This window comes from Symphalangus syndactylus, chromosome 11 (assembly GCF_028878055.3).
Source record: "Symphalangus syndactylus isolate Jambi chromosome 11, NHGRI_mSymSyn1-v2.1_pri, whole genome shotgun sequence".
Lineage (NCBI taxonomy): Eukaryota > Metazoa > Chordata > Mammalia > Primates > Hylobatidae > Symphalangus > Symphalangus syndactylus.
The window spans coordinates 38,118,583-38,133,851 of NC_072433.2; the positions used below are offsets into that span (position 1 = coordinate 38,118,583).

General features: G+C 47.6%; 1 protein-coding gene across 2 annotated transcripts in view; it reads right to left on the reverse strand.

The window, feature by feature from the left end:
- SLC6A2 (solute carrier family 6 member 2) overlaps positions 1-15,269 on the reverse strand; it is a 50,766-nt gene that overhangs the window by 6,174 nt on the left and 29,323 nt on the right. For both annotated transcript variants that reach the window (XM_055298486.1, XM_055298485.1), the window contains 8 exons: positions 14,932-15,070; positions 8,007-8,141; positions 5,903-6,006; positions 4,615-4,739; positions 3,679-3,791; positions 1,996-2,124; positions 1,453-1,552; positions 370-470 (listed from right to left, as the gene is read on the reverse strand). In XM_055298486.1, coding sequence (XP_055154461.1) covers positions 370-470; positions 1,453-1,552; positions 1,996-2,124; positions 3,679-3,791; positions 4,615-4,739; positions 5,903-6,006; positions 8,007-8,141; positions 14,932-15,070 — 946 coding nt within the window. The remainder of the gene's footprint in view (positions 1-369; positions 471-1,452; positions 1,553-1,995; positions 2,125-3,678; positions 3,792-4,614; positions 4,740-5,902; positions 6,007-8,006; positions 8,142-14,931; positions 15,071-15,269) is intronic.

The following is a 15,269-nucleotide window of genomic DNA, read 5'->3' on the forward strand; positions in this document are numbered from 1 at the left end:
CAGCAAAGGGAGGAAATAAGGAAGGAGGGAAAAAGAGAAAGAGATGGAGAAATAAGAAAGAATTCAAGGAGCAAGTAATAATCAAAAGGAGGCAGATATGACAGGGAGCAAGAAAAGAGGAAGAACAGTAGGTGACTTTGGAGAAGGCATAACAGCCCCCGGGGACCTGGCCCCAGCTGGAGAACCCCCTAGTAAGGTGGATGTCTACCACGTTATCCACAGGACAAAGCATCCCAAGTGACCCCTCTGCATGACCAGGGCCTCTGGATCCCAGAGCCTCCTCCCCTAAGAAGCAAACGTCGTCACCCAGCTCCATCCTGGACACAGCCCCCTCCCCACATGCAGGGCTTCCCTGCAGACACTACACACCAGGAGGAAGGCAGGACTGACGAACTTCCAGCACAGTCTCCAGTATAGACCCGGCCTGAATCCCATCATCTGCTGGATGTCGTTGCTGAACCTGTCCACTCCTGTGCACACACAGGGCAGGCCTGTTACCATGGCCCCCACGACAGCCAGGGCCAGGTCCTCCCATGAGGTTCTGGCCCCAGGTGGAGAGCAGGGCAGTGAGGCGAGATGCTGACACCCTGGAACTTGGGAGACTCAGGGATGGGCACTTTGTAATGCAGAATGAGGGAGAGGACAAACTCTAGGACAGTATCCCCTTTCATGTGCCACCCCAATTCACCTGTCATAGGGAAACCTGGGCTCAAAGAGGTGAGGGGATTTGCCCCAAATTCCAGAGCCGGTTGGCCTGACTCCAAAGCCCAGCTCTTTCCTCTTGGTTGCTCTCGCTCTGAAAATAACAACAACTATGCATACAGCACATTCCCTGACTTCAGTCTGATAGGAGAGCCCAGACTCTTCCATTGAATCTCTTTCTGAGTGGCAGCAGAGTAAGAACAGGACTAACATGTTGGTGTGACACTTGGGGGGAAAAACAAACAATTAACACATTTAAGGGTTTGTAAAATATTATCTCAGTTCCGTTCCAGAATAAGTTTGCCAGAAAAAATACAAGATACCCAGTTAAGTTTGAATTTCACATAAATAATGAAAAAAATTAGTGTAAGTATGTCCGATGCAATATTTGAGCTATACTTATACTAAATAATTATTTGTTATTTATCTGAAATTCAGGTTTAACTAGGCAACCTGTGTTGTGTTTGCTAAACCTGGCAACCCCCTGGTAGGATGAATTATATGACTTGGGGGTCAGCATTTTCCTAAGGGTTCCTCTTTTAGGAGTTGATGCTCAGGGACCTTTGCAGCCTCCTGTTAAGGGCAGGTTCATCCAAAGATGAGCTGAGGATTGAGATTTGTTCCCAATAAGTGACTTGCTGGACTCTGGAATTTTAGGTGGCTGTCCTGGAAATGGAAGGCCTCTCTGCACCTCCAGGTGCAGGATTCTAGGAGGACTGGGAGCTGAGGCTTTTCCACACACTTACATACCATAAAACCAGGAAACTCCGATGGCTTCCATGAGGACAGCAAAAAGGATGGAGGTGCCCGCAGCAAAGGTGTCCAGGAGGGTCAGCACATAAATTCCACCCTGGCGCAGGGAGAGAAGAAGCCAAGAGGCCCTCTTTGGTCAAATGTGGGAACTGATTGTTGTGTCTGTCAACTCTTACCTGTCCCCTGTCCCACTTGCTCGGAGCCCTATTTGAAAACCCAGGGCATAGGGTTGTGGTGTTGTTGTATTGACATTACAGTCACCTCAGTTTCAGCCAATAAAGAGTTAGATGGGTTCCAAAGGGACTTTTGCTGCCCCTCAAGTCAATAAGCAATTAACAGGGCTGAATGGAATCCTCAGCATCAGAGATGGAAGAAGACTACTGGGCCTAACCCTAGTGGGTCAGGCCGCTGAATTGAGGATGCTGGATCCTGCATTGTTCTCCCTGAGCTCAGCCCCAGTTCTAAGGCTAGGAATGTTTGACTTTATTGAAATGCAGCCTCAGAGGCCCCCAGGTGACCCAGAGCCCAGCCCCTACTCACCTTGGTTATGCAGAACAGGGCGAGAAGGAAGGTGCTGAAGGTGACGCCAAATGTAAACAGTTTCCGGTGTCGCTTCAGGACCTGGAAGTCGTCTGCCAGGCCTGTGATGATAGCCTCCATGCCTCCCATCTGGAGGGAACCAGGAGGGGTGGGGTGCAGGAATTAGGGTCTCCCTGGACCTCAGTCTCAGGCCCCAGGGTTCCTAGGGCCTCCTGCAGCCCAGGACTCATGTAGGCTACCTTGCCTGTCTCGAGAAATCAGCACGTCCTGTCTTCCCCATCCTCTCGTCCCATTTCTGTCTTGTTCTCAGGCAAACTCAGAACTCAGAAACTATGTGGGAGAGGGTGAGGGTTAAGTCAACGCCTGTCTCCCCTACTCAACAGCTACCTGTCTGCTGCCACTCAGCCTGAGTGGGTACAGATAAGCTGATAGTGGAGTGAAAGCAGTAAAACACCAAAACCCATGTCATACGTTTACATGTCAATAAATGTCTCTGGAAACAACTCCTGCAGAAGCGCTTCTAGTGATGGGAACTTCAGGCAGCAGTTTTTGATAAGGATTTTTGGCTGCCTTTCTAATGATCAAGCAAAGTGGTCACTTCAAACTCCAGACTCTTAGAGTCTGAAAGGGTCTCATATCCCACTGCTATGGGCAGATTGCTTCCTTATGAGGACAATGTGAGGGCAGACAAGAAGCATGCAAGCTACCACTCTCCTCTCCCCTCCTCTTGGCAGACACTGTTAATCAAAATCAGTATTCTTCATTATAAGTCCAGAAACAGCCTCAAAATCCTTCTCAACACCCTGCTCCTGGCACATCTGCTGATTGAAAGCAAAAGGCAGTGGGAGGGAAACAAAGTGCCAGCCCTTCCATAAGATTTTTTGCAAACGTCCAGGCATGAGGTACTAAGGGTAGACATAGATTTAAAAAGACATCAGTAAATCCAATCTTACATTGGGATAAAATAAAAAGGGTGTAAGAAACTACTGGGTTCAAAATGTTTTTGTTTGTTTGTTTGGGTTTTGAGGTGTTTTTTAGAAACCAGGTCTCACTCTACGCAGGTTGACGTGCAGTGGTATAATCATAGCTCACTGCAGCCTCCAACTTCTGGGCTCATGTGATCCTCCCACCTCAGCCTCCAGAGTAGCTAGGACTACAGGCATACAACACCATGCTCAGCTAATTTTTTTAATTTTTTATAGAGACGGGGGGTCTCTCTATGTTGTCCAGTCTGGTCTTGACATCCTGGCCTCAAGCAATCCTCCCACCTCGGCCTTCCACAGCCCTGGGATCATAGGCGTGAGCCACCATGCCTGGCCTGTTGATTATTGATAATAAAATATAATGAGAAAATGCTTGTTTAGAGGACAAGATTCTATCTGTGTTGCCTCTGAATCATTTCCCCGCCTGCAAGAGGACAGTGTGGGGCTGGCTTATCTGAAGTCTCTTCTTATTTGGATTTCCAAGATGTCAAAGGGGTTCCTATGGTTCTTGGCTTTGGCCTAAGTCTTATCTTTTTGAGTGAGGACTCAGTTTTTTTGTCTGCATTTAAATAGGGCCTTCTGGAAACAACTGTTAACCTGGTGTTTGAATAGTGGGAACTTCAGGCCCAGCACTGTGTGTTGGGGAAGGGGATCAGGCCCAGTGGGATGGGGGATAAGTATCCTGAGCAGGGTCACTCACTGAGCTGTCAAGGCCCAGCGCCAGGAGCATGACGAAAAACACAACAGCCCAGAATGTAGATCCAGACAGGGTAGAAATGGCCTCTGGATACAGGATGAACACTAAGCCAGCTCCTGTAAGAAACATCAAGGACCTCATCAATGGCTGAAACCATTGGTCTGAGCTGCACATGATAGGGGAGTACCTGGGGGCCCAATTGTTCGGTCATGTGTGGGCGGACAGAACACAGGTCTAGAGATAACAGATGAAGTCAGCATGAACTTACAGCTCACCTGTGCATCGGAGAGGTTGACCCCCAACAGTCAGTCTGGAGAGCAGTTCCCTGCCTGGACAGCTACAGGCTACATGCTGCAAACCCCACCTCCTATACTCTATAAGGGATCCACTCTTACTCACAAAAGCTTGGGGTCCTCGGAGTGCATTAGAGGTAGCCCTTCCCCAGGTCTCAGCTTCTTTGTGGCCATAAGGATATGGAAAGCTGCAGGGAAGGACACAAGCTCCAGAGCTGGATTGATTGGGGTGTGAATACTATTGCACAATTGCTCACTAGCTGGGTGACGCCGGACAACGTATTTAGCTTGCGTCTCAGTCTTCCCATTTGTAAAGTGAGTCTATTGACACTCGCCTGGCAGCCTTGTGAGAACTAAGTGGAGGTATGTCAAGTAGCTTAGCCAAGGGCTGGTACAGAGAGGACATTCCAAAATCCGTTCCTTCCACCCTGACTCAGAGGAAGGTTCTGCTACATGCATGGGGCCTGTGACTGCCTGGAATTCCCACTAATAACCTCAAGGGAAAGTCAATCACATGGGTGGTTTGGACACCTCCATGGACAGCCTAGTGGTCCTACAGCCACAGAAGAGGCATGCTGCCAAGAATAAGGTGAGCTTCTCAGCTCCCTCCTCAGTGGGCTGGGGCCCAGGTGGGCTGCCCACCCACCTTCTGTGGCCACATCCTCAATGTTGACCTTGTGTTCATGGGCCATGTAACCAAGGATGGAGAAGATGGCGAACCCAGAGACAAAGCTGGTGATGCAGTTGATGCTGCTGGTCAGCAGGGCATCCCTGGGGGAAGAAACACAGTGAGGTCAAGTCCCTTGACATCCTCAACCCTGTGCTTTGACTGCTGGACTGGCTATAGACCTGCAGCCTGGCCCCCGCCTCAAAGGCCATCCCCCCTTCAGCTGCTCCTGCTGCCACATGGATACGGGGCCTCACCATCACTGGTGCAGGAAGTAGGCTAACTGCTTATGGATGCAACAGCCTGATACCAGAGTCTATTCCTGCCAGGGAATTGAGTCACCAGCCTCCTTCAACAAACCTTCCATGGCTGCTCCCCAGTGCCTCCCAACTCCTCATCCTGTCATTCAAGAGCTTTGCTAAGAAGACCCAACCTTCCTTATATATTTACCTTCCATGACTCCCAAGGTGTACTCTGAACAAACCATAAATTGGTCCATAGACAAACCACTTTCTTGCATTTGCCTGTGTTGTCCCCCTTCTCCCCCAGTGCAGGACAGCATGTCCACTCCATGTCTGCCTAGCATAATCCTAACTATCCTCCAAGGCTCATCTCAAATTCACCTCCATGCACTGGCTTGTCTTCTGTCAGGGGGCTGATCACCCCATTTCCTTACCTCCCTGTAGCCTGTACCGCTGGTATGAATTCATTGGACTCTGTCATGTACCAAAGACACTGTGATTCTGCCTTAAGCCTTGGATGGAGTGTAATGGAAGTGGACCCAAATTTGTGCCTGTGCCTGAAGTCCCCACAGCACTGGGCCAGCAGGAGGTAGCATTGAGTGCTTCCTGAACTGAGCTAGACCATGGTCTTCTGGGTCTCAGTCTCCCCTGTAGTCTCACCTCTGACCCTGCCAGGCCCTCAGCAGCTGGGATATTCCACCCCTGCCTGGGCATCTGATGGACAGAGTCCATACTGAAATCTTCACAGTTCTCCTCTGTCATAACTACCCAACTCTCAGTGCTGGTAACCTCAATTTTCCCAGTTCCACACCTCACATTTGTTTGAGAGGCATCCTGAAATGAAATGTGGTCATCAGGACCCTCAGAGGCCATGTCGCAGTTTATAGAATGCTCAGGATGTTCACAAGAAGAAAATTTGGCTTGCTCAGGGAGAGTTGGCTTTCAGACCAGAGCCCTCTCTGCCATCCCCACAAGAGTCAATCCCCAGGATTTAGAGCTTCTCGGAATTCTGAGAAGAATCTTACCTGTAACAGTTGTTGTCAAATTTGTTGTAACTGGCAAATGCAATCAACACTCCAAATCCAGCCCCCAAGGAAAAAAATATCTGAGTTGCGGCATCAATCCATACCTGAAACCAGCAGACAAAAGCCATCAGCCTCTGCTTCCTACACCACTGCAACACCTCACTGCTCTGGAAGGGCTGAGAAACCCTGGGGATGCTCTGAGACCAGAGGAAACATGATCTGAACCAGAGAAGGGCAGCCCTGGCAACTCCCTCCCCTGCATCCTGTACAAAACAACTGCAGAGAGAGGCTGGGCCTCTCTAGCATCCCCCAGCCTTGGGTAGTCGTGAGTGAGCTCACCCTGTAAGAACTCATTCACTCAATTTCATGCCCTGATTTTCAAAGAAAGTTAACAAAATGAAAAGTTCTAGGCTAGAGTGTGAATGGGGCAAGAACAGAGGGTTATGGCCATCTTAGGAGTTACGGAGATGGCACTTTCAGAAAGCGAGGACCATTCCTAGTAGGCTTCTACAAGCCATAGACAATGGTGACTCCTTGGGGGCCAATGGGGCTTACTTATTCCATCTGTTGGGTGATAAAAGCACATGGCTGGAGGCCTGAAGATCTGAATTCCTTTCCAACTTCTCTGCCTCATGTTCTAGCCCTGGTCAAGTTCACTTCTCTCTGTCTGTTTCCTCATCTGTATAATGGGGATAATTATACCTCATCCACTCAGACTAAGAGCTGCAATTCAGATTTTTTTTTTTTTTAAGCAGGATCTCACTCTGTCACCCAGGCTGGAGTGCAGTGGCATGATCTTGGCTCACTGCAACCTCCACCCCCTGGGTTCAAGCATCCTGAGTAGCTGGGATTACAAGTGCGTGCCACCATGCCCTGCTAATTTTTGTATTTTTAGTAGAGACAGGGTTTCCCCATGTTGGCCAGGCTGGTCTTGAACTCCTGACCTCAAGTGATCCACCCGCCTCAGCCTCCCAAAGTGCTGGGATTACAGGCGTGAGCCACCGCGCCCAGCCTTGCAATTCAGATTTCAGAGATGTCTGTCATCCCCCGACTGGTGTTAGTCCAGGCTTCCCCAGCTGTGCAAACAGAGGGCAGCATGATCTGATGGGGGAAGACAGATTTGCTCCTTGAGACTGCACTGAGGGCTTAGCTTCTACACATCTGAAAGGTTTGGCATAAACAGTCACAGAACAAATAGAAGTCTGACTTACTTTGCAATTTACAAGGCTGATTCATGTCTTATGCTCTGTTATCTTTCTGGCTGCTACTATGAAAATAGGTTTTCTCTTGGTTACCGGTCTATAACATTGTAGTGTGTTGGAGCATTACAACTATGGAGATGTATATTGGGATGCATCCCTCTTCATCCTGTGCTGCTGGGGCCTGCCAGGATTATTATGGGTTCAAATAAAGAAACCCTGGAGAATTGTAAGATAGCATGTTGAGGTGTTCTCACTGACGGAACCTGCAAGAGGAGGCTGGAAGTAATCTCAGCAGTTATCTGAAGATGCTCAAGGTACTGAGCACCTCTGTGATTGTCTCTGCTCCCACCCTCACTCCTCTGCACTGGACTCCACTACCAAATTCACCCACTTTCACCAGAGTTTGGGCCTCTGGACAGGGGGAGTGGTTGGATGAGGGTGTTGGGGAAGAGAGTTGGCAGGGTCTCCCTGGTGGCTGAGACTATCCTTGTGCTGACATCACAGGATGGTGGCAAAGACCAAGTTTGGGGATCTGAGAGTAGAAAGAGGGCAGGGGATGGCTGGGGTGGGCTAGGGAGCTGCGGGCACAGGACAAGAGCAAGGTCCCAGGACATCATGTCTGCTTCACAGGGAATTTCTCTCCTCAAAAAGAGTAGTCTGTGAAGGCCACCAGATGGAACCACAGAATCCCAGGCCTCCAGACATGGGTGGGCTTATGGAGACTGTCAGGTGCAAATCCGCATTGGTCAGATGGGGAAGCTGCACCTCAGACAGGGAAGGATCCTGTCCAAGGCTACACTGCACATTTGTGGCAGAGCTGGGACCATATTTTCCATCATCACCTTCTCCTGAAAACCCTCCCACAAGCCTGGCCCAAGGCTTGGTGGTCACTGAGCACTGACCGTGGCCTCTTTCAAGCGGTAGAAGTCGATGTGCAGGTAGGCATTGATGCCGTTGGAGGCTCCGGGCAGCGTGACACCATGGACCAGGAGCACGAACAGCACGAAGTAAGGCAGCGTGGCTGTGATCCACACCACCTGGGCAATGGATAAGTTCAGGTGAGAGCCTCGCTCTGGCCCCAGTCCTGTGGCGGGCTGGTGGGGCACAGAGCCCTTTCCCAGGGAGCCAGTCATGCTCTTTCCCACCTTCCTTTACCCAAAGCACATGTTACAAGTTCCAGGTCTAGGCAAGGCCCTGAGCCAGAATCCAGGGCTAGACCAGCAAACGGACACAGGTCACACCCTAGAGAAGCTCAGAACCCAGGGTGAGAGTCAGCCGCGGTGGGGATAGCACTATGATGGAAGCCAAGGGCAAAGACTAGGTCCTCATAGCACCAGATGCCTCCTCATCTACAAAGCCACCTCTCCTGACTCCTTCAAGGAAAGACTCCTGATTCCATAAAATGAAGAACTTTCCCTTATATAGAGCTTTCTAAAGGAAAAGAGCCTAGAGAGGTGGTGAGGTACCTGTCATTGAAGTTGTGCGAGTGTTGCTAGGAATACAGGCATTGGCAAAGGATTGCCTAGGTCAAGGTGTGGTTCATGGACCAGGCAGAACTAAGTACACCCACCTTCGTGCTCTCCCCTTTCCCCATCAGTCCTGTGTCCATCACACCATTGCTACGGGTTGCTGCATGCACCTATCTGACTGGCAGGATATTTAGAAATTTCTCTCTCTCTCTCTCTGTATCTATCTATCTGTCTGTCTATCTATCTATCTATCTATCTATCTATCTATCTATCTATCTATCATCTATCTATCTATCATCTATCTCTCTCTCTCTCTCTCTCTGTCTCTCTCTGTCTCTCCTCTCTTTCTCTCTCTCTCCATCCTCCCTCCCTCTTCTTGCTCTCCCCTCCCTCGTCTCCTTCTCCTCCACTGTCTGCCTTTTGTTTATCTCTTCCTCTTTTTCTTTACCCTGCTTTAAGCATATTTTCTTTCCTAAGCATATTGCCCAGGGAGGGATGTGGCTGGGCAGAAAGCAGAACCTTTGACCATTCTTCACCTCAGTGGGAACAGATGTGGGACACAGACAACGTACCTTATTGAGAATCACACAAAGGAAGAGATTACTCCAGACTAAAAAGAAACGCCCCATCCCCTTGTCCAGGTTGGAGGAACAGAAAAGAAAGGTAGAGACAGGGATGGGAGTGTTATGTGTGTTTCCTTGCTATTCCTTCTCACCCTTGGCTACACATTCAAATACCATGGGGGAAGTTATAGGTAAAAATGTTAAAGCTTAGATCCTATTCTTGAAGTTTCTGACTTAGTTGGTCAGGGGTGGGCCCGAAATGAGTATTTTTTTTAAAGCTCCCCAGATGATAAAATTGTGCAGCCAAGGTGAGAAATCACCACTTCAGGCAGAGGCAGCTACGGGTAGCCTTGCTGAAAGAAGGCTGTGCCCCAGGCGAAAAATCAGGCTAAGGTCAAGGTAGTCAGACTCAAGGAGGACTCAGCTGAAACATGAGAAGGCCTATAACTTAAATGTCCGATGGTTCCACCCCCCAAATCCCTGGAACTACATAGCCCCAGGAATCTTCATGTATCCCTAAGGAGAAAGTGGAAACCTCAAAACATGAAAGTTCTTTGCCAGGCTAAAAAGATATGGGCTCTAAACAAAAAATGGAGATATAGAAAATAAAGCCATATGTTTTTCATACTTATGTTTAAGGATGGGGATTTATCCTCTTTCTTTACTTGTCTTTCCCACTAGATCATGAGCCCCTTAGAAATAAAATCCTATATTTTTCAAACCCGAATCCCCAGAACCTGGTGCATGTGAGTCCAAATAAGTGTTTATTGTATGAATGATTGGACTGGCAGTGGTGCAGACGAATGATTGGATTGTTAGGTAAATGGATGGATGAATGGATGGCTGGATTATGATTGGGTAGCTGGTTAAAAGGATGGAAAGGTGATTAGGTGGGTGGAGGGTTGAGTAGATGGTTGGATGGATGGACGAATGAGTGGGTAAGTGATAAATCAGAAAGTTAGTGGACGACTAAGTCAAAGAATAAATGCATGAACAAGTGAATGAATGAATGAATGAGTAACTGGGTCAGCATGGGAGCGAATAAATGCATAGTGGTAGTCACATCTCCGGGGCTCAGAAGGACTCAGGAAAGCCTCCTCTGTTTCATGTTATCCACTTGTTTCTCCATCACTCCCTTGTTCTAAGAAGGTCTTTGTGGAAATGGGATTTCCACTTGTTTTCTTTCATGGAGGCAAGAACAGGAAGGACAAATTGCATAACAAATAAGGAGGGAAACATGCCCTGGAAAGTGAAGCTGTTGCATCTGGGTGACCTCACGTTAATCAATCTTGTATTCAGTCTCCTGATCTGGGACAAATAGGTGTAAGCCCTTGGCAAAAGGCACAAGGAGCTCTCACATCTCTTTGAGACTGGTCCTAACTGCTCTGGTCTCCTAAAACTCATGTCAATAGCTGCAGCCCTGCTACAATGCCCAGCCCAGCAAACCAGGTGAGACTACATTCCTCCCATCAGAAAACAGTATCTTGACCTCTGACTCCAGGAAGTCTCCCATGGGGCCTGGAGGTGGTCCTGCATTGGCCATGTTTGCTTGTCATGGATTCAGTTTCCCTAAGGAATACATCAGGCCATGACTGAGCTGAGACCCTGACTATAGTTCCAGCCTCAAGAAAGCAGGGAACTTGTTTTGTCTGTGCCCATGTGTTCGAAGCTAAACCATCTGAGTCTTGTTGAAGATTCTCAGAATTGGCAGTCGGTGTTACTTCAGCTGCCTAAGATCTTGTGTTGAAAGAAGGATTCCTGGATCTTTGGCCAACAGTTCACTCATGCTCAAATGTGCCCTGAATGCACAATGGGTAAACAGAAGAAAGGCTTGGGCTCTGTCGTCTCCACCCCAGGCTTCTCAGCTCTCAGAATTTCAACTTGCAACACAGCTCTGGCCACGAGAACCTAGACTTGGTCCAATTTTGAGCACAACATCAAGAAAGCAATGAGCAGCCCATTGGTCTTGGCAAATGTCCTTAGTCCCTAAAGGAGGTCACTGCTTTCTATAACTTTAAATCCATACCTACTGGTATTTCTATGGATAATTTGTGTGGTTCCAGGGTACCAAATTCAAGCCAATGGTTCACAATCAAAATGAGGACCTTGGCTCCATAAAAGAAGGAACTTTCAAATTGATAGAACTTTCTCAAGGGAAAGAGCTGCCCAGGAAGGTGGTGAGGTGCCTGTCACTGAAGTTGTGCAAGCCTTGCTATGAATCCAGGCATCGTGAAAAGGGCTGCCTCGATCAAGGTGAGGTCCATAGACCAGCAGCATCAGCATCACCTAGGTGCTTGTCAGAAATGCAAATTCTCACCTCATCCCCACTGAATCAGACTCTCTCAAAGAGGGACCCAGGAATCTGAGTTTTAGCAAGCCATTTCGGTGATTCTTACACCAATAAGAGTTTGAAAAACACTGCCCAGGACCTGCTCTAAGGTTGACTTGAAAACAGAGATGATAAATGTCCACACTTTACCACTATAAATCTGCATTAATTTACCCTTGACTGATTTAGAATTTGTGATTTTAAAAAGGGAGATTTATGGGGTGTGGGGTATGCACTGATGTTACTGAAGAAAACATCAAGCTACAAATATTTTAGTCTATGCTGCACTCATGTGTGAATGATGCTGTTCATTATAATTGAGTCCAATCAAGTCACTAAAGCAAGCCAGGACCAGCACAACCTTCACTTGCCAAGACCGGAGGTATGAACATTTGCAATTCATTTGAGGCCAGCTCTGAGGCTATGGAAGCCTGCTAAGAAAGGCTCAATGTCCTGTTCCAGGTACAGTCTAGAAAGAAATAAGCAACATTCTTGGTTTCTCATAAGCCAGTTTATAAAAACAATTAAAGACAGGGCACAGTAATGTCCTAAGTGAAGCTCCCCATTCTAAAAATCTCCTGTGGCATGCCTGTTTAGTGGTCAGAACACTGAGGGACTTATGCAAAATGTGGGCTGTGGTTTCGGATGACACATGCAGAGGGGACTCATATTCCTCTCTCATTGTGTTTCTACATGGGGACTTTCCTAGTGTAACACTCTGGTTTGCCCCTCATTACCTTCTCTGAAGGTGCATTTTAGAAAGAACTGAGCATGCTCAGCCCCACTCCTCCCGGTCTCTTTCGCATCAGCCTGCCTGCAGACAACACATACTCCACTCTAGTCAGAAGTTAAACTAGGTGGGGCAGGCTGTACCCTCTTTGGTGATGGCATGGGGGAACTCAATCTTGGGTGCAATATTAGAAGTTTGTGGTGGTCCTATGCCAAGGCCAGAAGCAGTATAAAGCTCATACATCTGCAGTTCACAGAGGTGAGCCCTATCTCCCCTAAGGGTCTCTGTCTGTGCCTGCAGAGGCCAGGAGAACTCTGCTCCTGGTACCCAGGAAAGGCACAGAGAGTGCTAGACAAGGCTGGCCTGGGGCTTCCACATCTCTACGGCTTTGCTCATGTAGCTCCTTCTGCTAAGAATCCCTTCCCTCCACCCCACCTCTACCTGTGCCTGACCTTGTAGACTCAGCTTGAATGCTACCTTCTCTACGGTCTTTGGAGACACTTTCAGTTGAAAGAGCTTCCTTTCTCCACTAATGCAGCATCTCACACTTTTTTACCATGATTCATGCTAAGAAATACCTTCAATATCAAGACAAACTACATGTAAATTTAGAGATTGCTGTAACTGAAACAAAAATTCTAAGAGACAGCTCTTACTTTACTATGTGCAATGATCTCTTATTATCTAGACTTTTTCATTTTTAAAAAGTGTATGTGATGACCCATTAAGCTGATTTAATTACAGTTTTGAAACCCACAGTTTGTATTTCTATTGAAATGTAATTCGACTACTGGATGTGAAATTATCTTCAAGGTAAAGTTAAGCTTAAAAAATAGCAAGATATATAATAGTGCACATAGTTTGTGACTACTGGTTTTTATTAAATGGGGACACACACATATGTCTCTGGATAGAGACCCAAGAAGCTAGTGACCATTGGTTGATCCATAACCTGCCTGTAATACACATAGACTAAAGCAATTGAAGAAGGAAACTGTCTTATTCTTGCATCACTAGTACTAGCATCAAGCCTGGTACATAGTAGGTCTCCTATGTTGGTATTTTGAACTAAATTCAAAAGAATACTTAATGAAGTTCCCCAAACTTATATACCCACCCATCCTTCAATCACCCAATAAATATTTACTGAAGACCTACTAGGTGCCAGGCATCAGAATAGGTGTGGTCCTATCATGGTTTTACTCAACCCTAGACTTTCTCCAAGCCCTGGTCTGCATTTTATTTGAGTGCTTTCTTAGGGTAGACACTGTGTCCCCAACATGCTGATAGAAAGTTCTCTCTCCAGTTATTGACGGATTTCATCTCTACTGGCTGCTGCTCCCCTGCTACTTTCTTTGCTCTCAATGGCATGAGCAAGAACTCTAAGAGTATCAGAGATAACTCTGGTGCACCCGCCCTTTCCAAAATCAGTTGCCTAATGAGGATTCTCCCAAATTGACACCCACCTGATTAAGGTAGACTGTTGCACTGTGGCCCCCAATGAACTCACACCTGTGTGTAATCCCTTCCCATATGGACATTGAGTTTTACCTCAACACTTGTTTTGGCCATTGGGACAACAGCAAGAATGATGCAAGCAGTGACTGGAAGAGCTACTTGTACATCACTGGGGCTTGTCTGCTTGGGACATGTTCTTGGAACTCAGCCGCCATGCTGTGAGAAGCCCAAGCACCATAGAAAGGCTATATGGAAACATCCCAAGATGCTCTGGTTGGCAGCTCCAACTTAGCTCCCAGCTAGTGCCAAATGCTAGCAATGTGTATGCACCATCTAGAATATTCCAGCCCAGTGAAGCCATGTAGTCCAGGGAATATCACATGGAGCAGAAGAACCACCCAGCTGATCCCAGTCAACCCATTGAATTGTGAGAGACAATAAAATGGTTGTTATTTTGAGTCATACATTTTGGGGTGGTTTGTTGCACAGCATTAGCTCACCAGAACACTGGAAAGAAAATTTCCCATCCACATCCTCTTTAATAGAGTCAAGCTTCTAAATAGACCCTGTAGAGTCCAAATGGGGTTGTTGTTCCCATGATGTTCCTTGGGCTAAAAATCAACAGGAGCCATTTCCTGAATATTCCCCACCCATGAGAGGCTGACTATAGGGGGACAGTGTCACCCAAGTTAAGAATGCCAACTCTGGACTGGCCCTCATGGATCATCTAAACCTATGCTCTTCTCTCCAAGGCACCTGGAACCCTGGGGGCACTTATTTCTGTATCCAAGGAAACACAAAATCCAGCATACATCTGAATATCTTCTAGAGCATCTTTTTTTCTCAAAAATTCAGAGGGGGATTTATTGATTTTTATGGTCATATTCCAGAGTAGGATGCAACATTTGCGTGAAGATTTAGGTCAAGATTCAAGATTTATCAAGGGCATGTTGATAGTATCTCTAGACTTTGTCCTGAGGCCCTTGGGGGTATCCCAGTCCCTGGTCTCTGCTATTAGGGAGGTTTTGGCAGGAAAATATGAGGAACTCTGATCCACTTATACCCCTTCAACTTATTGTTGCGGAAACACAGATTTGGGGAAGGGAAAGGAAAGGAAGGGAAGGGATTTGTCCAAGTCAGTGGCAGAACAGGGGCTTGAACCCAGGCCTTGCACTTCCAGCTCCATCTTTTTGTCCACCAGCTACATAATTATTGCTAGAAATAATCACACCCCCCAAGGTTGATCACCCAACTGAAAGAGAAACAAAGAGATATTACCTTTCCTGATGTCTTCACCCCTTTCCAGAGGCTAAAATACAAGATGATGACGACGACCATCAGACAGAGCAAGAGCTGCCATTGGGGAAGGCCGATGTCATGAATCCCACTGCTCTCGTGAAGGTGCAGGACACCACGCCTGCCCAGAGGAGAGGGGAGGGGACCAGGGTAAATGTCGTCAGGGAGGACGACAGAGGCTGTGACCACAGACCAGTCCCTGCAAATGCATGCTGATGGAGACAGGACCAGGCCACTCTCCCCTAACTCAGGGGCCCTAGCCACTGCCATACACCACATGGTCCTGACCTGGTCAGCCATGGCCTGTGCCCAGGACCACT